The sequence below is a fragment of the Pinus tabuliformis genome, chromosome 9 (assembly GCF_031772625.1).
Source record: "Pinus tabuliformis cultivar Carrire ecotype Pingquan chromosome 9, CPIR1, whole genome shotgun sequence".
Taxonomy (NCBI): Eukaryota; Viridiplantae; Streptophyta; class Pinopsida; order Pinales; family Pinaceae; genus Pinus; species Pinus tabuliformis.
In genome coordinates this window covers 72,893,567-72,918,846 of record NC_142307.1, presented here as the reverse complement: position 1 = coordinate 72,918,846, position 25,280 = coordinate 72,893,567, and the positions used below count along the sequence as shown (strand labels likewise).

At 39.6% G+C, this 25,280-nt stretch overlaps 1 protein-coding gene across 1 annotated transcript in view; it reads right to left on the bottom strand.

Moving 5' to 3' along the window:
- The window catches only part of LOC149147167 (short-chain dehydrogenase TIC 32, chloroplastic-like), a 183,388-nt gene extending 162,143 nt beyond the window's left edge, over positions 1–21,245 (bottom strand). The window contains exon 1 of the mRNA XM_089439526.1: positions 20,947–21,245. Within this exon, the coding sequence (XP_089295652.1) occupies positions 20,947–21,055 (109 nt within the window). The 5' untranslated portion in view covers positions 21,056–21,245. The remainder of the gene's footprint in view (positions 1–20,946) is intronic.
- Between the last annotated feature and the right edge of the window lie 4,035 nt (positions 21,246–25,280).

The following is a 25,280-nucleotide window of genomic DNA, read 5'->3' as shown; positions in this document are numbered from 1 at the left end:
GTGTAAATTTACCTTTTCCATACCTAAGCGCTATATGGTCGTAAAACCCAAGAAAAGCTTTGAAAGCGGAAAGTCTTAAATATTAGGTAAACCTTTCACAAAACCCGCTTTTCAAACAATAGTATCGCATCGCAAAAAGGTCATGGCGGACATCTCTTACACAAAGAACTCCTTGAAAATGCGATCCGCGAGAATGCGAGATCACAAAGCCTTACAACCTCATCGCATATCGCAGATTTCAAATTCCGCAGCGCCACTTAATGTAAAACGCCCAAATATTGCGAAATGCGATAAGCTTCTCGCAAATCACATATCACAGCCGCCCAACGAAACAATGGTTGTTAATGATAATAGGTTTTGCGATATCGCGATCTGCGATATTGCGAAGCAAATCACAAAATCGCTTTATCGCAAATCTAAGGGCTCAGAGTTCTATGACAGTACTTTCCATCATTCGATGCAAAGTTATGAGCATTAAATTTTAGCTTAACGGTCCATTAGTGGTTATTTATTAAAAACGATTCGGATCAGGGTAAAAGGACCATCTCACGCAAGGTGATATCTTTGATATGATTTAAAGAATTAAAAGCTTTCCCGTCACCTTATTTTTGTTCGTTATTCACTATCATCCTTATCGTATCTTTGTTCTCTGCTTGCAATTTTCAGGAGCAGTACGCAGAGCAGCACACAGAGCGTAATGGGAAAGAAAGGCAAGGCTCCTGCATCTGAAAAGTCAGAAATGACTCTGTTATTCACAGACACCACTTGTACTAGAGAAGCAGGGATATCTACCTGGGAAGCCATGTATAAATTGTTAGAAGAGGAAAACCCGAGGATTATGAAGGTTACAGTTACAGCAGATGGACGCGGCTCCTCCGAAGCATCCCTAACTGAGCTTGCATGCTCGTTTCTACATCATATTGCGGCGAGGCCGAAGATACTTCCCTACACTGATATGGTTAAATGGGTCATAGATCATGCAGATATATCTGATAGAGAGTTCAAGACGGCCAGTCAACTAGTCATGGGGTCATTTACCCCAAGCAATTTGAGACGCATGTATCACTTGCCAGAACCTCAGGCTTCCTACAACAAGCAATTTGTAGAAAAATTCGCCAAGGACAACGAAGATTTGGCGGAGTGCACAAAAAGCTGGTCTGCCAAGGAGGAACCACTAAAGAAGGATAAAAACGGTATGTATGCCACTGGCTCTCTCTATTCTCCTTATTGTTTTGCCACTGCAATGTTATGTAGACTATTTGGGAAGCCAGATATCAACAAGTTTTCGTCAAAATGGTTGCCTTTATTGGATGCGGCCACCAATGCCACCATAATGGATTGGGCCTAGATTTTATCAAATAATTTAGCCTCTGCTATTTTAGGATATCGAACTAAAAGAAGTTTTGCTCAGAGGGTTTACCCTCCATTCTTTTTAAGTGCCTACGTCATGGACACCATTTGTTTTGTCTCCGATTTTCCTATCATGGGGTGGAAATGGACAGTACAGAACCCTCTTCCTATTCAAGTTTATCACAAAGAACTGTGGGAATCCAATTTCATCCCACATTTCTACAAGATTTGTCATGGAGTGATGCTCCCTATCCATAGAATGCTCTACAACAAAGACACCCCAAGATTCTCCCCAGAAGCTGAAGTTGACATTCTCCCTGTGGGAAGGTGGTTCGGGGAGGAATTATTCACATACATCAGGGTATTTGGTAGCATTACTTCCCCCCACGTGCTTCCTTTGTATGTCCCCGACAAACTAATGGCCAGAGAAATAGCTTACCAGACCTGTGGTGTTGGGGGAATGAGCAAAGTACTCAAGGATTCTAAGAAGGCCATTTGGCCTCAATTCCCTGTAGTCTACGGGGCTTTTGCATTATTTGATTTAGGTCATGCTTTTAAAGAGGTTGATAATATGCTATGTTTACAACTACCAAAGTTCCCGGGAAGACAGTACGATCCCTTTAGTGTTGTAAAGAATTTTACCACAGCGGTTAAAATAAAAGTGTTTACCAATGAAGAAGATTCCTTTGACGATGTCTTTCTGTAGAAGCACACTTTCAGAGAGGTCTTACATATGGCACAAATTCAGTTTGATCAAGAAAAACTTCAAAAGTTTAACAATTATAGAGAACAGAGGTTAAAAAAGGTCCCATTGGACAAATTGCGTATTGAACCAATAAGGGAGCCCACTCCCAGTATTAGCATAAGTGGAAGTTCAGAAGAAGAGAAGTCTAAATCCAATTCCGAAAAAGAATTGGCTGAAAAGTCCGATGATCAGTCCAAAAGTGAAAACAACAGAAGTGAAGGGTCAGTTAAAGATACAGCTCAATCTACAGAGAAGCCTGATCAGCAGGTTTTGTCCCCAGAACAAACTGAAACTCCCACTTCCCTTCCAAAGCCAACAAAGCCACTTGTAGTGGATCTAGAAAAGGAATGGGAAAATTTTAATGAGTTAATCAACACTGAGGAACAGAGCGCAGAGCCACTAACAAACCTAGGAGAGACAGCCACAGAAATGGTGGTGGAAGGGGCTACCAATACTCAAGAGACAGAGCATATTCCTGTTGCTCCATCATCTGAAATCATACTGAAAATAGAGGAGATTCCTCCTCTGGATGTATTTTATAGCCTGCAACATAAGGTTGTCATCAGGAGGCAAAGGAAGAAAAGAAAAATAGATGTCGTGCTCTCTCCAGAGGCTGAACCTCTGGATGTTCTGTGGAAAGACCCAACTACAGACCCATCGGAAAACCTAACTAGACTCTCTCAGATCGCAGGGGCATATGCTTCTGCAACAATTGATAAGGCAACTGAAGTTCAAATGCTATTAAAAGAAAAGGAGGATAGGATTCTATTTTTGGAACAGCAACTACAGTAGGCCAACATCAGTCAAGAAGCAGAGATACAATTGACAAAACTCCAGCAGGACTTCCAGCAAATGCAATTGGATTATCAAAGCAGTCTGGCCAATAAAGAAGAACAGTTACAGACCATGATAGGACTGCATAAGGATGATCCTAAGATTGAAGAATTTATCACAGAAGCACTCGCTCTTAATGCCCAACTCTTGCAACAGGAAGAAACACTCTGCCAAAAGATCTCGCAATGGAATTCCCATTGCGAAAAGAGCGATAACATTACAAATCAAGTCGTAGACTTACGACTTGATTATGATTCAATTTTTAAGAAGGTTTCTGACTTTTTGAGCTGGCAGAAATCAGATGAAGGAAAAAGAGCGAATTGCCCAGAATCAATGAATCTCATAAAGAAATGTTATTTGCAAAATGGGATTCCCAGCTTAAAGAAGCAGAGCAGGCGATGGAGGAAGCAGCGACAGCAGCAAACAACGTCATTGAGTGCATCAATGAAAATCTGCACAAGGCAAATTTGATATCAGAGACCACTCCAGGATTCCTCCCAAAGGCACAGCAGCTTCAAACAAAGTGGAAACAAACAGCAGAGGAAAAGGCTGAGTCAATTAAACAAGTAAAACTGGGACACATACTAGCAGTACCTAGTAAAGCCACATAGCCAATGGATGACCCTGAAATGTCTCATAACCTCCACCGAGAAGATAGTGCCAGCGCTCGCCAATTCCGTATTTGCAGGACAATTAAAAGCTGAAGTCGGCCAACCGACGCTCTTGAAGCCGATGCTGGATATTTGCAACTTAAAAGAACAGATGCATAATTTATCATAGATACAGTTTAGTTTTATTTTTAGTTCATTTTTGCTTAAAATGAGGCAGGTCGTTTAAACCTCCTCATCTATTTTTGTAATGTTTAATTTTAGATTTCGCATAGTAATATTTTAACCCCTCTCATTGCATTGGAGAGAGATCCAGAGTTTTATCAAAAACAATTCTTCAGAATGAGCAGTTTGCCCCCCACTGAGGAGGTTTTGATAAAATGAATGGAACGAGATTTATTTTTATGAGTTTGATGTCTGCTACTGAAATGCACTTTTGTGCTCTTAGTGGATGTTGAGTTATTTGAAGATAAATCTATATTGTTAAAGCTCATGAGTAAAACCTATTACCAATGGTATTTTTATCTCCTAATACTTTTTACTTATGTGCCAAGTGATAAATTATTTTCAATTATTGATTTATGAAAGTCTAAATGTTCAGTTGTCATTATTGCACTTCTGTACGGTAATAACTATTCTTTTTATGCTGAGTATATGAATAACTCTTATGCGATATGTTTTTCATAATTGTTTCATCTAATTTCTTATAAAAAATAATCATTTTCAATAGATTCCTTTCTCGTAGTGATTGAATGATTTTTATTATCGATTGTTGTTAGAAATTATTTTAGATCACATAAGTAAAAGGTTACTCCGGGGATAGTTTAAAACCCCATAAACCCAAAAAGAAAAGCATCATCCCGATAGCACACCATCATAAACAGATTGGAAAACTAGTCCCATCACCCCTAGTCGGAGCCACCATTCCAAACGGAAAAGGAGCTGCTTTCAAGGTCCGGACCAAGTGGTTATCCCCCTTGTTGTAGACCTGATTTTCAAACCTTCAACACAATCCACAAATAGCCCTCAAAGACTGCGGCTCACCTTCATGAGACACCTCCCCTAGCACGCTGCTGTTTTGGGCATGTTTGAGCCCTCAACCTTTCCACGTTGTCCTTATTTTGAGGTGGTTAGCATTGCGGCCTACCACAGTCCCACGCTGTCACCTACAACCCACTCAAAACAGGCTTCCCTTACCTTTTCGCTGCCCCAAACAGACTTGTGATCACCCTTCTTCAACTCAGCCTCCAAGCTCAACTCCTCGGCCCTATAACAGTAGCTCAATTAGCCTTAAACCAAACCTTAACTTCCTCGCTGCCTTGGCCTCTTCTTGTACCATCATACGCTGCCCTTTATTGCATCCAAGAGACCTCAATAGACCTGCGTCTAGGGCTTGAACATACCTACGGTTAGGGCAAATTTAGGACAGCGTTAGGGTTACTTTAGGACTGCGGCTAGGGCTTCTTAAGGCTTCCTCCATAGTTGCGTTAAACTTCTTCCATGAGCTCCTTTAGGTCAACATAGATCCCTTCCATAGCTTCACTGGCCTGTCTTCATTGTTGCGGGTAAGGCAACCTCCTTTCCTCCAACGTATAGGGCTTCTTCCTCCTAGATTTCTCTCACACTAAAACTCAAGACAAGTGGAGAGAAATCAAGAGAGAAGTGTGTGAAATGACTCTCAAGTCATCTCTTTTTATACTAAAACGTTGAGCACATGTGGGTGTTGTTTAGTCGCTAGCCGACCTTGACGAATGTTTTATAACACAAATAAATTCATAACTCCATGAATACTTATCAGAATCGGATGATCTTTAGATCAATCCTACACCTCTCGATGAGAGGGATCCAAGAAAAATATCAGCTGCCATAAATAAGATGACCCACATGGAGTTTGGCCCTAGTTGCCAATTTTAACACTTTTCTCCATAATGGTCATCAGTCGGCAACCCCTTGCAGCCACCAACTAGCTCGTTGTGTCGTTTCTTCGCCTCCTTAGCCAGCCATGTGGTCCCTCACCCATCTGTCATCATAGTATGTTTGAAGGTGGGCCTCCCAAACCTAAAGGTATGCCTCGTCATTTGGTAATTAAGTATTTTAGTTTACTTATCATGGAAACTCTTAGGCATGGATTGATGTGGTGATTTGGAGGAAAGAGTGGACTAGGTCTGTGCTCTTGTCCCCTAGGTCTCTTTTGGATGTTAACCTTGGACCCTAGTCCTGTGGGATCTCTTTCACTGGCCTTTGGGCTTTAGGGATGGTACTACATGGGAAACCCCAATCTTGGTTGTGTGGTCCCACTCCCCAATCCACATAGATCACCCCCCTTCCGCTCATTATAAACGCATTCATCACTCCTACTACCTAGGTCCACATTCCTCCACTAGGTCCACAAAGGGTCAGCCACCCCCTCCCCTTTGTCGACACCTTGGGTCGGGCCTAGAACGATGCTCTGAAGGTTGATGCAACTAAAAAGAAAAGTAAAAGCATAATTGGCCACATTCAATAGGAAATTGTACCACAAAATGCAAAAGATGGTCGGGACAAACAAATTTAGCACGTGGGCAAAAGCCAAACATGAGCTCTACCCCTTATCCATGGCCATCACCCTGGTTCTTATGGGCCCTAGATGAGCCCCCTCTATCATTAAAGAACCCATGATTGTCCCAACCCCTAGTGGGTGATGAACCACCCCACCTTAAGGGGGTATTCACTCCTACGTATTACACATCATGCTCCCATCCCCTGGAGCCCTGGGCAGTTATGAAGAAAAAATAATAAAAGGAAAAAGGCATATGAACAAGGGTGGAAAAACAAAGGTCGGGGTAACTCATGTACCATGATTTGCTCCCTCCTACACATCATTTACCCAAGTATGGGCTTCCCTTTCATTAGCTACCCTTGTACCATGGCATGTGACCCAAGTTTTCCCCTTTATTCCCTACTCCATTCCATCACTTTATCACATGCCACCACCATTTGAAGGATGTACCAGGGACATACCACCCACTTTAGAAGTGGAAACCGCCTAATAGGGTGCTTGGTTAACCTCCCTTTGAGCTGGGAGACATTTGCACATGCCAAAGCCCACTATGGAAGGGCATGCCATTATGAAGTGTCAGTTTTCCATGGTTTGTAAACTCTTTTACTTGATTTCTTCAATGACTTGGTGTACTAGAGGGCAAGGGGACGCATTGGATCTTATGCAGGATTACAGATGGTCTCCTAACCTTCCAAAAGGCTACATTGGCACATGTAGGGTGTGTGTAGAGAGTAATGGGCCTCCACAGCAGTAGACAACATTCCATGGATCCCCAGAGTCATTCGAAGATTGCTCGTGGTTCACCTATGTGAAAATTCCTAAGCCGGAATCCCTACTGCAGCAAACTGATGTTACTTCTCCTACTTGTTTAAATCATGCAAGTTATTTACTGTCTTCTACGGGAAATATCGAGGCAAATACATCTGCAGCCTTCACTTAATTTACATATATGCGGAAACAAAATACTGAGCAAGAAGGAAAAATACAACACATAGGACACAATTATTTTTGGACAAATAGTCCCCGAAAAAACGCAATGCGGGAAAACCGGTGCAGAAGCTTTGAGGGTTTATTAGAATACAACTCTGGATGCCTTTCTAGCAATCCAATTATAGAGAAAAAGACACTGGCAGAAAACTCAGTGAGATTATCTCACTTCACCTGGCAAATCCCTTTGATCTAGCAACTAAACTGATTATCCCCGGCTACAACTGCGCTGCCCCTTCACAGTAACTGTGTGGGCCTACGTGGAGCTCTCTGAGGCTTTGCGTCAGCTCTGCGCTGGGTCTCACTGCCTCCTGGAGCTCTGACGTCAACCTTCCTGGCTGATCCAACTGCTCCCCAACAAGTTTCGGATTTCTGTAGGAGGACAGATCTTCCTTTGCGCTGGCCCTTCTGGCACTACGTCAAGCACTATGTGGGCCCTCCTGGCCCAGCATCAGTCCTCCCTGGGTCTGTGCTGCCTCCACTGGTGTATCTCTGCCTCTCTGCTGAGTATTCGGGGTTCCAGAGAAGATCCTCCAACCCAACTATCCTTGCCCCTCTGTTGCAAGAGATCTCCTCAATCGATTTTTCCCCCTGAGAACTTCTCACTTCATAAAAGCAATTTCTTGATCTCTCTCTGTGTGTTTTCCAAATGACCCTCAAGCCCCTTCTTATATCTTCCTATTGGACAACCAACAGCCTAGATTAAAACATAATCAAAGGCTCGGATCATTTTGACTTGATCCATGGCTTTTTCTAGAAGTTTCATCCCTGATTAGATTAATAACCATTAATATTTTAATTTTCCTAAGTTTAGACTTAGGAACCTCGTTAAAAATATTAATTATTTTAATAAAATCACTTCTAAGTGGAATTTCCCAAAACGCTTTATGGGTTCTTTGGAATACCTGTGCCCAAGCCTCCTTGCAAAATTTGAGGCTTAAAGCACATTCGATGCTACCCCAAATCAACAACCTATTGGAAAAGGAAGATGCACATGGTTCACCATGCCCAACCGACTTCACAGTTGCATTATACACTTGGCAGATGGTCCAAGATCTATATGATGATATGGCATCACTTATATCATCATCCCAGCGATTGCAAATGGTCTACAAGCATCTTCAATCTGTTTGGAGACCCATGAGGACATTTGTGTGCCCCCACATCCATTTGGGAGCACCACAGGTTTATTATTTGGAGAACAAGGGGCCAACCCCTTGTCCACTATTTTTGGAGTCCTATTTCACATTATGGCACCTATGGACTTCATTAGGCCTCCTCTAAGGCCCAACAACACATGTTATTGATCATTCGACCCTCTTGAGAGGCTTACTCCTTTCTTATTGAGCCACTTTGGTGGGATTCTCACCAAAAGTACTTGTTATTTTGCACATTATTTTATTCTAGGGGCTAATTAGGTGAAAAAAACTAAATCGAAATCATTAGACATTGTATAAATAGATGATGAATTGATTCATTCTCTCATTATCACTTGGATCGATCACACTCTCTTGTGAGATTTTCGCTATTCTCTTTGGAGGACAAAATTGGATGGATGGATGAATTTTGATGTTTGGATATCTTCATTTTTGTCTTGGACCTTCTATATTGGCATATGATGATGATTGGATATACTTGTTCTCACATGTAAGTGCTCTTTTAATGCTACTTTTTCATTCTTTTCTATGTCACATAAATGATGTTGGGATTTTCGCTATACTAGGCTGAAATTTTATTGTTTTTCTTGCTTAAAAAGGTATTAATTTGTCTTTTGTTAGTGTTGCATCATGTTATGGGCCATGTTTGAATAAGTGAATGTTCCTAGAGATATTTCATTGAAATTTATCTTGACAAGTCATCACATATTGCCACATTGAAGTATAAATACCTTGAAGCAGTTTTTCTCCCGCCCTAATTGACATGCGAAATTGTTCTATTGGCCTCCTTGACCGGATGAAACCATCCTAGGCATTGGAATCATCTTGACTCCATTTCTCCCAAAGGATTAGGCATTAGTCCTCCATAGGTGATCACCTAAAAACATATTTTTCTCACCTTTCTCTCTTTCTCTCTAGGCCTAGCCTACATAGGTCACCTAGGGCATCAATTATCTCACAATCTAGACATCCAAACACTTTGATTTTTGGTCTATATCTACGTTGGTGTTTTCTCTAGAGGCCTTCCAAATTTGAAGCAAATTCGACGGTGGGATCTCCAGATATTGCAAGCCCTAGCTCGAGGATAGTTTGTCGCCCTAGGTTTCCCTTGGCTAGTGACCTCATTGTGATCACTGCATTACCTTTCATTAAAAAAACTTTCTTTGGTCCCCTTCTCCTCCTTAATTAAGTCAAGTACATTGGTTGCTCAATCCTATCCCCTTGATCTAACCTAGGGTTTACTTGGTCCCATGTGGTCCCATAACTTTTGGAAGGTAATTCTTCAAAGACCATTTGGAAACCAAGTCTTCATAAGGGTTTTTAGGACTAAGTCCCTCCTTAAGGAGTCTCATTCCCAAAACCTAGCCCTAAGACCCTCTTGGCCCTTCTTAGAGAGTCTTTCATCTTGCCTATTGGGCAGGCAATGTTAGCTTTTGTAGCATCGGATGTGTTCCAGCCACAAAATTTGGTGGAGAGGCTAGAAGACAGGAGATCTCCAAAATCCAGAAATCGTTTCAAGAAATTTTGCATAGAAGTGTCTCAATTAAATTATTAACCGTTTTTCTAAATATTTCCTAAGTCTAAACTTAGGGAATATGGTTAATTAATCAGTATTAATTGAAATAAGGTGAGAATCATCTAAAAACTCACTCGGATTGATCCAGAGACTATCCTAGCCATTGATTAAGTTCTAATCTTGGTCGTTGGTGCTCCAAGAGTGGATTATAAGGGAAGTCGATGTGGTGATGAAGAATACACCAGTGCAGATACTCAATTGCCCAGGCAGTTTGATTTTCTCAATAGCAGCAGCTTAGCAGAGAAGATAGAGCCAGAGCGTGAGTAGCAGGTGGGAAAGGAGGGCAACAGCATTCTGGGAAGAAGATTTCCAGTCCCCAGGAGAGGCAAAGGAGGGAAGGCCGAAACTCTGAAAGGGTTATCGTAAACTCTGCACGAAGGGTAATGCAAGGAGCTCAGCGCGGAGGGTGACACAAGGAGCTAAGCGCGAAGGGTAGGGGGCAATTTCGGAGGCATATGCCATAGATCTGAAGTTTGCCAAGGAAACATTGGGATTTTGAGACAGATCTAGGCCTTGGAGGGCAAGATTTGGTCTCAAATTTGTTTGCAGGGCCGTAATTCAAAATATTATTCAGTGAAAAGAAGAATATCAAGACCTGGAAAATTCTTCTGAACTGAGCTTTTGGAGGAAATTTTTCTGAGTTTGGGCAAAATTTTTGTAAATTTTTTTTAGCCTGCCCCTAAAGCCTTACCTCCATGCAGCCTCACATTGCCCTTATTTTTTTTGTTTGTTGCATCTCTCTTGTTGCTCACTAACCCTTCTCAACCTGCCCACAGCCTCACGCTGTCTCATTTTTTTCCTTCCTCGCTACTCCCTTTCCCTCTTTTCTTCTCGGCCCTCCTACATGTCTCCCGCAACCTTCTCCCTCGCAACTTATCTTCCCACCCACATTCTCCTTCAGCTGCCTCCACTTCCCTTAACCCTCGCTCCTCCAACCCATGCGTCCCTACCGTCCTTTCCCCTTATTTCTCCTCTTGGCAGCCACCCGCTTCCCTATCCCCTCCATCTCCTCGCTGCCTCAACCTCCCTTTCTCTCCTTCCCTGTTGAACCATTCTCCTTATCTCTTCTTTTTGCTGCATGTCTCCTCCTTGTTGCCTATTTCCTCTATCTCTTTCGCAGTTGCCCGAAGTATCTTCCCAAGGTTTCAACGCAGCCGTCCATATTACCTTAACACAGTCTCACAACTCACATAAAAATTTGCAATCAGTGACATAAAATTTTGAAGCATTTTCTAAGTTAAGTTTGGCATCAAATCTGAAGGTGGGTGATTAAATTCGTTGATTTGGAAGAAGTTTTCAAGCCTTTGGGCTCTCTAGTACACTTCTTTGAACCTTATCCTAGTATTTTATCAAACAAACTTGCATAACAAAATATTTAAATCATGACATTAATTCAACACATTGGCAAAATGTTACAATTGGCAACTAGGGCCAAACTCCATGTGGGTCATCTCATTTATGGCAGCTCATATTTTTCTTGGATCCCTCTCATCGAGAGGTGTAGGATTGATCTAAAGATCATCCAACTCTGATAAGTATTCATGGAGTTATGAATTTATTTGTGTTATAAGACAATTCGTCAAGGTCGGCCAGCAACCAAATAAACCCCACATGTGCTCAACGTTTTAGTATAAATAGAGGTGGCCTTCAAGTCATTTCAACACACACTTGGGATCTCTTCCTCTCTCTACTTGTCTTTGGGTTTTAGGAGGAGGAGAGATCCTAAGGGATAACGCTGCCCTGATCCAGAGAGCAGAGAGTTGGAACTGCTAGAAAAACTGAAACTGCCGAAAACGCCGGAAAAGCGAAATTGCCGGAACTGCAAGAAAAACCGGAAAAGCCAGAACTGCCAGAAAAGTTGGAACTGCCGGAAAAGTCGAACTCCCGGAAAAGCCGAAACTAGCTGAAAAGCCAGAACTGCCGAAAAAGCCAAAAATGCTGGAAAAGCCGGAACTGTCGGAAAAGCCAGAACTGCCAGAAAAGCTGAAAAAGCTGAAACTGTCGAAAAAGCCAGAACTGCCGAAAAATCCGAAATTGCCAGAACTACCGAAAAAGTCGGAACTGCCGGAAAAGCCGAAACTGTCGGGAACTACCGGAACTACAGGGAACAGCCGAAACTAAAGGAATTGCTGAGAACTGTCGGAACTTCCGGGAACAACCGGAACTGCCGGAAACAGCCAGAACTACCAGAACTACCAGGAACTGCCGGAACAGCCGAAGCATCTATCTCCGAAGGAGAGCAAGAATGCTAAGGACAACAAGCATGCTAGGGACAACAAGCAAGCAAGGTGCAACCAACACATAGGTCAGGATGGCAACATGGTGCAGCAATGGCACATAATGCAGTACAGTGATGATTAATGAAGCGTGATGAGATGCAGCATAGTGATGATGGGTGCAACATGGTGCAGCGTGGTGAGGTGCAGCATGATGACGAAATGCAGCTCAACGATAGGTGAAGGAGTCACTTTAGAGAATTAGTTGAAGCAACATGTCTTCAACTGATCTCATGTATCATCTTCTTAGAGATGATCTATGCTCTTATCTAGATAAGTCAAAGTGCTGACTTCTATTGTAAACGTACTATCTCTCTCTCTCTGCTGAACTATTGAAGAACATATAAGAAGAATTGATCAAGGGTTTCCCCACATTGGGGTTTGTCCCTGGATAGCGCCACATCTTGTGTCTTCTTGTCTTGGCTTGTCTTCTGCGATTTATGTTTATGTTCTATCTGCAGTTTACTTTAATGCTTATGTGATTGCTAATCTGGAAAAGATATTGAGCTAACTGTGAAAATGGAAATAAGTTACTCTAAGCATAGAACATACCTAAAATTTAACACAAAATAATCACTGGGATAAAATTTACAATTTGAATGAATGTCTTTTATGCTTTCTGAAGTCTGATCATTAAACTGGATTGCATCTTTATTTTGAGTACATTTGAGAAGATAGTAAAATTCAGAATTGTTTAAAATAATTTGGCATTAGTTTGGCATCTAAACTTACTGTTGTCCTAAGAGAATTTGCTGCTATCAATCTCTGAGATTTAAGTGCTTTTAAGGTAAAGTTTTACATTCTTCATTTCAGCGAATTTTTAGTGGTTATTGGCAGTATAATTTAAGTTTGAATGCTTGCTAACTCTTGAGATCACACACATAAACTCACTGTTTAAAGAATAATTTCACATATTTGGTCAAGAGGATAATTTAAAGAATTGTTAATATCTAATTTCTTGTCCCATTAATTTGTGAAATTTTCTTGTGCTAAGATCTAATTCTCTTTAAGCTAAGTGGGATTGAAAGTGATTTACTTTATGTGCATGTCATTGAGTAATTTGTGGTTTCAGATAATTGAATGATTTGAGATCTAATTGTGCATTCCTTGGATATTTTTCTTGAAGCTTCAAATAATTATCATTAGCATTTTACACTGAGATCAAATAAGTGTTCTATTATGGACTTGTGATAAACTGTATATCTTTCAGTTCTCAAGTTGAGTATTTTCATTTCATGTTGTGAGCATTTTCAAAATTGGCATAATTGGGATTATCTATCAAATTTCTTAAATAAGTACTTGGCGAAATAACTCAGAATAAATTGTAATCTAAGTGCTTCTAAGGTTTAAACAATTTTGCTTCATTATTCATCTACTAATCTCACATGGCATATGCATTCTAAGTTAGTCTTGCATTTAATAATCGACCTCCAAGCATAAGCTTGGTTGAAAGAAAGATAGGTACACCTTTTGCTTCTTCTCTTGAGAAGTCTAGTCTTTTTAGTGTCTAAAACGGTGACCTTGCAGTCATCAGAGCCACAACCTCTACAGCGCCAGAGGCACCGGGTACGTTAGATTTCAAGGAGAGGGATCGTTAATCACACCCTCGTGTGCTTCACCTTGACTTCTCTCTATCATTCGCTATAAAGTTTAAGCTCAATATAGACAAAGATCAAAGGACATATTTAGAATAGGCATTTAAATAAAATCAATCAAGATTCTTGCATTTCACATAAGTCATAGGAATTGCATTTTCATATAGGATAATACTCATCAAAGCAACAGTTGTCCATCATCTACTTGGTCTCAAAATTTGTAAAGCAAGAGTATTGAACTCCATAATGTGAAAATCCCTAGACTCTAGGAACCCCTACTGCAACAAATCTAAATCTACTTCACCTACTTGATTTTTAAATTACATTCATCAAATTATTCTTCTGAATATTGAAGCAAATTACTTCTGCAGCCAACACTAATTAAATATTTGATCTCATGAAACAAAAAACAGAGCAAAGAACAAGATACATAGGACACACTTATTTTTGGACACAATAGTCTCCGAAAAAACCCAATGCAGGAAAACTAGTGCAGCAACTCTGAGGGTTTTATTATTATGCAGGAAAAATATTTGAATATAAATTTAGGATGCTCATCTAGCAATCATTTACAAAGAAAATACTAGCGAAAAATCTGAGTCAATTTTACCTCACTTCACCTGGCAGAATTCTGGCTGATCCGGCAGAATTTCGGTTGATCTGGCACAAGACTGGCTAACCCCGGCTATTTATGCGCTGACTCTACGTCAGCCCTGCGTTACCTTCTCTGCCCTCTACGTCAACTGTCCCGGTTGTTCCGATAATTCCGGCAGTTCCGGATTTTGCGTGACAGATAGCTTTTTTGCGTCAACTCTCCCGACTACTGTGTTGCCTCTGCGTCAGCTCTCCCGGCTATTGTGTTGCCTCTGCGTTAGCTCTCCCAGTTGTTCCAGCAGTTCCCAACAGTTCCGGCAATTCTGGATTCTGCGTGACAAGGAGCTTTTCTGCGTCAGCTCTCCCGGCTACTGCGCTGCCACTGCGTCAGCTCTCCCGACTGCTGCACTGCCTCTCTGCGAGCTCTCTCCGCCTCTTTGTTTTGTATTTTCTAGAAATTCCTTCTCCCGAATTCTCTCTGCCCCTCACTTGCAAGATGTCCCCAATCGATTTTCCTCTTGAGAACTTCTCACCTCAGAAAATCGATTTCCTCAATCTCTCTGTGTATTTCCAAATGAACCCTAAGCCTCCATTTTATACTTTTCCTGTTGAGTCTTCAACGGCCGAGATTAAGTCTCTAATCAACGGCTAAGATTAAAACATGACTTGATCCACCTTCTAGATCATTCTCACCCATATTTTGATTAATACCCATTAATATTTTAATTTCCCTAAGTTTAGACTTAGGAACTCCATTAAAAATATTAATTATTTTAATAAAATACAATCCGGGTGGAATTTCACCAAACGGTTTCTGGGTTTTTTAGAACCCATGTGTCTTAGCCTCTACACCAATTTTCAAGGCTAGAGCACTTCCAATGCTACCAAAAACTAACACTCCCTCTTAGCGAGGAAAGTGCTCTAGCAACAATGTCTACCTGCATGCTGCTTTGTTTCTGAAGCACCTCCTTTCTGCACTGTTACTGCCACCAACACTGTGCTACTACTGCTGCTACTGTACTACTGCCCATGACACTGTTGCATCTGTACTACATCTCCCTCTCAAACGCTGCATCTGCTATGCTGCTAGTACTGCCACTGCTAACACTGCATCTGTACTGCAACTCAGTTGTTGAGAGAAGCAATTGAAAAACATCCAAAATTAGCTGAACTTAACTGTGTTCAGCATAATACAATGAATGTTGGAGTCTGACTGTTGCTGACCCTCTGAATCTTCTGCGTTGCTGCTGACTTCTGCACTGTTGCCAACCTTGCTCTACGCTGATCAATCTCTAGTCCCAAGCCGCTGCATCTGTCCTCCAAACTCTCCACTGCATCATTTGACACGAAGTCCATCTCGCTACTGCTGAATCTTGGGCTCCCGTAACAAAGAATTGATCCAAGAGGTGGACTCCTCAAGGATCCTGCCCACATGTAGTTCTCCCGACTACAGCTCAATATCGCCCCATCTCCCTCCTGGAGATGCGTGGGCACTCATGGCAAACTCATCCTCATCAATCTTTGCTGAAGCAGCCTTAGGATCATGTTTCTCATCCTTGTCCTTTTTCTTCAAAGGACACTAGGATGCATAGTGGCCCATCTCGCCACAACTGAAACATTTCACCTTCAAAATGTCCTTCTTTTGCTTCGGCTTCTGTTGTCCCTTCGATGTCAGAGTTGCGTTCTCCTCCTCCTCCTTCGTCTTTGTGCCACTCCCACTGCTGCCATTGAGGTTGACCTTCACTAGGTCCCTCCTTAACTCCTCCTTTTGAAGAGTTGCCCCCATCTCCTCTCATGAAGGTAGTTTTTCTCTACCCAATATGCTTTGGATGAAAACTTGCCATTCATCTGAGACTCCACTCAGGGCTAACCTCACCATCGAGGTTGGCTGAGGAGTGGACCCCACTGTAGCAAGTTGGTCTCTAGTGTCCAGAAGACGTTGAAGATAGAGGTTCACCCCTTCTCCTTTCTGTATCAAAGTCCGCTACAACTTCTACTCTAAATGCATCTCCCACTGTTCAAAAGATCCTTCAACAGAGAAGACAAGGCTTCCCACATCTCTCAGGTTGTATCCTTGCCCTACAAGTGTGAGACCACATGATCTCGAACTCCATCGAGAATGAGCCTCTTTGCCTTCCCCTGCTCGGCTTTGTACTTCTTCTTTTGATCGTTGTTAGCAGGAATAGCTACAACACTTTTGACGTAGGGATCGAGATCATATTCCTCCGGAACAACTAAGGTTCTGGTCTTCCATATGACATAGTTGGAGGCTCCATCCAACTTGTCCTGATCTCTGAACCCATGCGATGCCATTTCACCCAACTGTCGAACTGACTCCTTTAGTCACTGCTCAGTTGCTCAGCAAGTGAGAAATTCGAACTTTTTGGCGAAAAGTTCTCTAAGGAGAAAATTCCCCTTCTACGTGTCTTCGTTCTTTTCTAGCGGATTTCTGCCCCATAGAAACTGCTCCCTTCAAGCACTGCGCTGAGGCTCTGTGTCACTCCCTCTGCCTCTGCAAACTCACGAACTAGAAATTGGACCTCTTGATCACTCACTCAGAGAGAGATTTCCTCGAATCTGCTTCCCGGCAAGGACTGCGCAATCCCTTCAAGGGGATTCGAATTGCTGCCAAGTGTAACTTTCGGCCTCACTGCTCAGCACTAGATCTACTCTTTATGTTTCAAAATCAATGCTCTGATACCATGTGAAAGTTCCTAGACTCTAGGAACCCCTACTGCAGCAAATCTGAATCTACTTCACCTACTTGATTTTTAAATTACATTCATCAAGTTATTCCTCTGAATACTAAACCAAATTACTTCTGCAGCCTACACTAATTAAATATTTGATCTCATGAAACAGAAAATAAAGCAAAGAACAAGATACATAGGACACACTTATTTTTGGACACAATAGTCCCCAAAAAAACCCAATGCGGGAAAATCGGTGCAGCAACTCTGAGGGTTTTATTATTATGCGGGAGAAATATCTGAATACAAATCTAGGATGCTCATCTAGCAATCCTTTACAGAGAAAATACTGGCAAAAAATCTGAGTGAGTTTTACCTCACTTCACCCGGCAGAATTCCAGCTGATCCGACACAAGACTGGCTAACCCCGGCTATTTCTGTGTTGGCTCTGCGTCAGCCCTACGTCACCTTCTCTGCCCTCTGCATCAGCTCTCCCGGCTGTTCCAGCAATTCCCGACAGTTCTGGCAGTTCCCGACAATTTCAATTGTTCCGGTAGTTCTGGATTTTGCGTGACAAATAGCTTTTCTGCGTCAGCTCTCCCGGCTACTGCGCTGCCTCTGCGTCAAAACTCCCAGTTGTTCCGATAATTCTGGATTCTGCGTGATAGGCAGTCTTTCTGCGTCATCTCTGCCGGCTACTGCGCTGCCTCTACGTCAACTTTCCTGACTGTTGCGCTACCTCTACGTCAGCTCTCCCGACTACTGCGCTGCCTCTCTATTCTGTATTTTCCAGAAAGTCCTTCTCCTAGATTCTCTCTGTCCCTCAGTTGTAAGATCTCCCTAATCGATTTTCCTCCTGGAAACTTCTCACCTCAGAAAATCGATTTCCTCAATCTCTCTGTGTGTATTTCCAAATGAACCCCAAGCCTCCATTTTATATTTTTCATGTTGAGTCTTCAACAGCCGATATTAAGTCTCTAATCAACAGTGAAGATTAATAGACTTGATCCACCTTCTAGATCATTCTCACCCATATTTTGATTAATACCCATTAATATTTTAATTTCCCTAAGTTTAGACTTAAGAACGCCATTTAAAATATTAAATATTTTGAAGGATTAATGAAATATATTGTGGATGAGGATATCCTGTAGATCTTAACATTTTCTCTTATTGCTCGAATTATCCTGACATATGTTTATGGAGCATTGAATTGGGTAACACTATTCTTTCTTCTTTTCTGTTATCTTTGTGATGTTGTTTATGGATGCATTATTTCTCGATGCTTGGTTAAATGCACATACAATTCATTCTAGGTTCTAAAAATCTTCATAAGTGTTGGAGTTGATCTACTTTTGTGATCTCTTTAGTTACATTTCTGCAATTTGGTACAGCAAGAAAAAGGCCTTTGTAGCTTGTATGTTTCAAAATTAAGCCTCAATTGCCATTTTCTCCTCAATAGGATAGCCTCCCATGAACCTTGATTTGACTCCATTTTCCCAATAAAGAGACACCAGTTTCCAGTCCATCCATCCACTTTATTTTCCTTAACTTTTAAAATTGTTTTGCTGGAATTTTTTCTTCATATCACCTTAGAATCCATTGCCTAAAATTCCAACAATTACTATTACAGGGAAGCCCCCCTTGAGCCAAAGTAGATCCAGCCTAAAGTGTGAAGAGGGTTGGTGAGATGATAGTGTGCTCCCTCTTAGTTTCTCCAAATCCTTTCCTGAGCTTCAGGGATTTATATCAAGAAGTGAGGGTTTAGGTGATAACAAGCCAGACTGGTAAGGAGGGTTTAACAAGTTTGAGGCCATTAACCCTTCAACTTGAGCACATAACTTGAGAAATAAGAGTCATTAAAAACAAGCCATTTCTCTATTAATGATCCATTTCAAATCAGTCTCCAATTCTCCAAGATCAAAACCCTCTATGTCATAGATGAAGCCATAATACTAGCTAGTTAACCTACGACGTAATGAACAGATTCTAAATTCAAGTGAGACAGAGATGATGTATCATGCCTGTTCTAATTCGTCGTGTTCTAAAATAGTTTTGTCATGTTAACCTTCTCTACTTGAACAAGACAAAAATGAATGAATGATCTCATCTTTCTTTCTGTTCAAGGCTGGTCTATTCTGTTAACCAGTATCGAATGGCGTATTGTTGCTTTTTTTATTAACTTTGTTAATAGAACAAAACAGAACAAAGATCGTTACATGTTCTGTTCAACTTCCATGTATAGTATATATGTTCCCAAAAATGGAACGAAGGGCCTCGTTCCCATGGGAAAAAAATGCTCTAGAAATGGCAACGAGACGAGAAACATCTTCTTTACGCGTATTCTCGTCTTTTAGCGTTAGAAACCGTTTCTGTAGAAACGACGAGAAACATGGATCGTTTCTGTGCATGGATGGCCTCATTTGGATAAGTTTTTCTATGCATGGTCGCTGCTTGGATGACCTTTCGATGAAATTAATCACATAGAGGTTTATGACTATGTGGCCATCCGGATCACCGCCTCCACTTTCTGTGTTGCCATGGCTGCTTTTTCTTCTTTAAACTGCTGAAGCGAAACCGAGGTTAATTTGCACTAGAGTAGCCTTTAAACAGGGTGCTTGAAGATTTCGGAGATGTGGGGAAATTTGAGGACAAAGCCACCCAGTTCGTACATCTTCATACCGTGTCGTCAGACGAGAGTGTCGAACCTTGTGATACAGATAGATTGGTTGAGAGGAATATCTTCTGGGATTTCTCCAGCTTTCTCACCTTCTTGCAAACTTCCATTAAATCATCGAAGCCGTGTCTCTAGTCCTCACATCACATTTGCCTTATGTTCACGCTTCAACCCCAATGCCATTGCCATCACTACATCCAGCATTGGGCAATCTTAATTGCCATCCCTACTGGTCTTCCTGTTATTGTTGTCATGGTTATGTATAGAGCTTTAGCGCTCTCCAATGGGGCTTTCGCTAGAATATAACATCGGCCCTAGGGAGCTTAAAACATATGAGCCGAGGAGGAAACCACAATGAATATAAATGAAATGTAATTTGGCAAAGGCATGAGGTGAACCACACGGTGTGGGCTAAAGCTTGCTTAGCAAGATCCATTGTGATTTTTTAGAGAAAAAATTGTTGGAAATCCAAAATATACATTCATTGTGTAATTTTTCCAATTCAGTAATTGATGCCAGTTGAGGTTTTAGTGGTTTGAATCGATTCAAACGATCAAAACTGTAAATTGAACGAAGCGATGCTCAAAAATTGTGGATTTATAGCTCACTGAAATCTGATTAATAAACGATACTTTAATCTGATTAATACATGGTATTTTAGATGACTCCTGCAATGACCTTGAAGAAATTTCGAGGGAGGTTTCTAGTATGTGCATAACTCATGTGTTGCCATGAACAATATACCCGAGATGGACCTCATTAGTATCCAACTTACATGTAAGAAACCTCTTCATAGATAACAGTGAAGACATTCGATGATCTGATGCCCTTTTCTTGGGGGCAATTATGGCAATTGCAAACCAAAAACCTAGGAACTGCAGGATAAGGACTCCCAACGCTATGAAACCTTTATAAGGAATATTTGTTCTCGTGCTATTGATGTTAGAGTCATCCAGAAGTTCAGAGTTTGTTGTTTTCTAATCTTCTTGGTTTTTATACAAAACTCCAAACTCTGTTTTTTTACACAGAACAAGCATAATCATTGATTGTTTCCCTGATTTTCTATACTTTTAAAAAATTGCATAGTTTTTTCTATTAGTGACCTGTATACTGCTGAATTTTTAAAGTACCTTACCATATCCAAATCAAACTTGCAACTATAATCTAACCCCACCACGCCCCTCTTTAAATATATATATCTATATTGCGAACCCATCCGCTGAGAGTTAACCCAAGTAATTAGCAAATAAGCATATGGCCTGACTCCAAAAACATTAGCGCAGCTTATGGCGAGATCAAATAGAGTTCAAACTACTACCTGTAACAACTGCTGTTAAACCGCTGGCGTCAATTCCTTCCGTGACTTCTTCCGCTGTGGATGTGTAGGAGAAGCCCGAAGGGCCCGGCCTTCTGAGGAGCCAATTCATTTTCGTCAACCCAATCTGTGTAATGTGGATAGAATCTGTGTAATATGGATGGTTTATTTACAGTTTTAGGATGGTACTCCCATCAGACCGACCAGCAAAATCCCGTTTATTCAGGATAGTATCATTCTAATCCCGTTTAAATAAAATAAAAACAGAAAAATACATTCTATTTTAGAATGTGATACCTTCGATGACAATAAGAAAAGATATGCAAATACATTTGACTATAGCTCGCTCCTGAGATAATGTATGAGTAGTTATTGTGAAACTTCACAAAAATAAAGCCAAATACATCACGTGAACCATTAAATTTTTTATTTTTTTTGTTTTTAATTCACATTTGACCATTTCATACGTTTTTGAATATTAAACCAATATCTAAAAAGGCTATGCTACTGTTATTCGAACTTAATAACCCCGTAAACTTACGCGTGAGGGAGAATCTGATCAATTTTTTATTTTATGTTTTTTTTCGATTTGAAATCCTTTTCGTGTCTTTTCGATTTATTAAATATGAAAGGGGATTAAGTTATTATTTTATTTTTTATGGGAATATGCACATTCCTCTCGGTTGGATAAACCTAAAGAGAATCCTCTATGTATAAATATAAAAGGATAAGTTTAAAATAATATTTATTTAGTGATTAATTTTCATGAATTTTGAAGTGAAATAATAGTTTTATTTTCGCATAGAATATGTTAATTTTTTCATAGAAATAAGCTTAAATCCGAATAGGAATAAAATCTTAAATCAAAATAAATAATTTGTTTCTTTAGGTGCGATAGACCAATGTTTAATGTTTAGTTTTAGCGGACGATAACCACCACCATCATTATCATTATCATCATCATCAAGATTTTGAAAAATCATATTTAAATTTATTTTTTTCTTTTTTTAAGTTTTGATAAACCGCATTGCTCTTCGTAAACATTAATCACATCATTAATATTATTATTTTATATAAATACTTATTAATTTTTTAATATATATTTATATTTAATTAAATTTTAAATTTTGAATCAATTTATTTGTATACAATTATTTAATATTTTAAAAATTATTAAATTACTTAACAGAAACAAACAAAATTATTTACTTTATTTTATAATTAATTCTTACAGTGATAATTTTTTACACTCTAATTATATAGAATATTTTATTAAATGTTATATCAATTTAAAATAATATTGCTTATTCTTATTTATTAAAAAAATAAAAAATAAAAAGATTATTGTGAATTCACCCTAGATGTTTACATAAATAAGTATGATTTTATTTTATTTTATTTTATTTATAAAATATTAAAAATAAAATAAAAATATTTAATATAGTATTTTTTTAAATATTGTGTGGTAATTTTGACATATTATTGTTTATGTGATAATTTTGATATATTATTGATGATTGTTGTTTATTAAAACATTAAAAAATAAAAGAGGTTATTCTCCATTTCCTAGGTGATTCTTTCAATAAGAAATGGATTCTTTTATTGAAATATAAATAAGTATACATTTATTTTTTAAATATAAAAATTATTATTTAAAAAAATTAATATAATTTCATATAATTTTTACATGGTAGTGTTGTTTTGTATATATATATATTATTTTTATTTTTGTGAGTTCAAAAGCAATGTTTGGATTTGATGTGGTCAATTTTACATATTTACATTGAAGTTGTTTTCTTTGTGAGGTTGGGTTGGGTAGACACTATTCAACCTAGCCAATCCCAACGCTTCATTTTTGTCTTTCTCTATCGAGTAAAAAACTAACACGTGGAAAGGGCTTTGCATGAGCCATTACTTTGTCACCAACCCCTTCGTCTAGTACAGGGTTTGAGTCTCCATCGGAGCCAGGAAATGGACTCACCCTTGCCTTCCCCTTCGTCCCGGTCCTCATGGGTACATTTATAGTTCTATGTCATTACCCCAAGGGTAGTTCACAAACAAGTTATTAGAAAGACCCAAGATGAAATTAGAGATGGAGCATGCAATGGTTATCAAACTAGATGACTAGTTCGATGGAAGGCACCTTGCAAAGGAAGAGAATAACCAAAAATTTTTGCAAGTCGTGGTAGTGGTCCTAAGAATAATTCGCGCATGAATCCGTGTAGCCAATAGTTTTATAGGGTTGGCAAAGGATTTTACTCGAAGCAATTAGAGATGAATGAGCAGAACATTGGCGGTGGAATATTTACATTAAGAGGGTTTTGCCAGAGCCTCAGGGTAACGACTCGAGGAATGGATTTGGATGTTGGAATCCCTATTTTACCTTTTGTATTGAAACATTAGTCTTGTTGATTATATTCAAGAGACCTTTTTCTACATTGAATTTAAACCTTTATCTATGAAAAGTATTCACGATGTGTAGAGAAATATGTGCGGCTTGAAAATCATAACCACCCATGGGCATACTCATGATATATACATGGTTCAAAGGCTTAGCAACCAAGCAGTTGGATATATCCCTTTTGAAATTTTCATGGTGAGTTTCATAAATTACTTCAAGCATAAGTATGGCCTTGATATCTGCTTCAAACTTGGCCTTGTGTGGATGTGATCAGAAATCTAGCAAAAGCACATTATGTTCCCTTATAATTTTGTGAGATCTGCAATGGTCAAATAGTTTGTTGTAGTAATTCTCGCTCTACAGATCTTACAAGGATTATTCAGAATGCATTCCAGATTAATCACATCATCAGATTTTGAGTCAACGTTTCGAACCATCTACTGTGGTTCATCCTCAAGACAAAGATGAAAAACCATATCAAAATATTATTAAAAGAAGTTTCTAGTTATATATATATATGAGGAAAAGGAGCATAAAAGGTTTAACCAAATAGAAAAAAGGAAACTAAATCCCATATTTCTATTAACAAACCATAATAACAAAATATAAATAAAAACCAAAAGGGAAACATCACAAAGACCTAGATAAGTCAAAAATATTAGAAAATGATTAAAATAAGACCAGAATTGAGAAGGCTCAAAAAAAAAATCAATAAATAAATAAACCTAGAAATCAAGAAGAAAGGGTAGGAACCCAACTCTTACTCAATTTCCACCCATCATCCCTATTGAGATTCGTCGCATGCTTCTCAATTTCAATGGCTTCACGCAACTTCCTATGATGGAAGTGATTTATTCTAGTGATGACCTGGGAGTCCTCAATGCATACATGGTGCTTGGTTTTCTCTGCATGCTCAGCAATAGCTGAGGAGCGGGAACGCCTGTGTCAAATGTCTACAGCATGCTCCTAAATCCTAAGCTTAATGGAACACCCAGTTTCCCCAATGTAGGGGATCCCACAAGAGCATGGGATTGAATAAACCCCTTTCATCTCCTTAGGGTCAACTGGGTCTTTAACAAACTTAAGGGAGCTTTTGATGGTACTAAGGGGGTTAAAAGTTTCTAAAATTTTATGCCTTTATGCAGAGATGCTCGCCATTAACAAAAAATGATCCATGACATCATGGCTAAACAAGATTGTCTAACGATATGTTTAATATTTTTTTCCATTACAAAATACTATTATAATTTCATGATTTGTTTTGGTTTATGCAGGAACAACAGTTTCAAATCACTGTGGTTGTTGATATGACTGAGGTTATAGGTAGGGTACTCGAACCTCCCTTTGTTAAAGCTTGGAAATGGCCATCATGTTCATCCTATATGATGATCGACAACATAATCTTGTCAAAGGTCACTTTTTCGATTGAAAACGCGTCGAAAATTGGGGACTCGTCACTTTTAGTTGGAGTAATGGGAATGATACGAGACTAGAGAAGTAGAGTGGAGAAACTATACCATTTATTAGTACATAAGTGTATAGATGTGGGAGTATACATGAATGAGAAGCCCCTTTATGGAAGTATCATAGCATGGAGAACTTTTGCGATTATTTCCAACTTTGTGAAATCTTGCACAACATCCAGAGCCAAACTAAAGGTCAATTATAGATCTTGATATGTGTCATAGAGAATGGGCTACGTGTTGGCTACAACTACCTGAAGCTTATATGTGACATTGAAGTGGGATTGATAACGCAATGTTGTTTCTTTCCAAAACGTGATTATATGTAGTTATCTTGATGAAAATAACATGTATTTATGTTAAAACAAAAGTTTGCTTGAAGATCTAGCACACTAACTTAGACTTTTTGGTTTTTTTTTTTTTTTCTTTAGTGATATTTCTTTCCACTTTAATTTGAAACATTTCAAGTATGG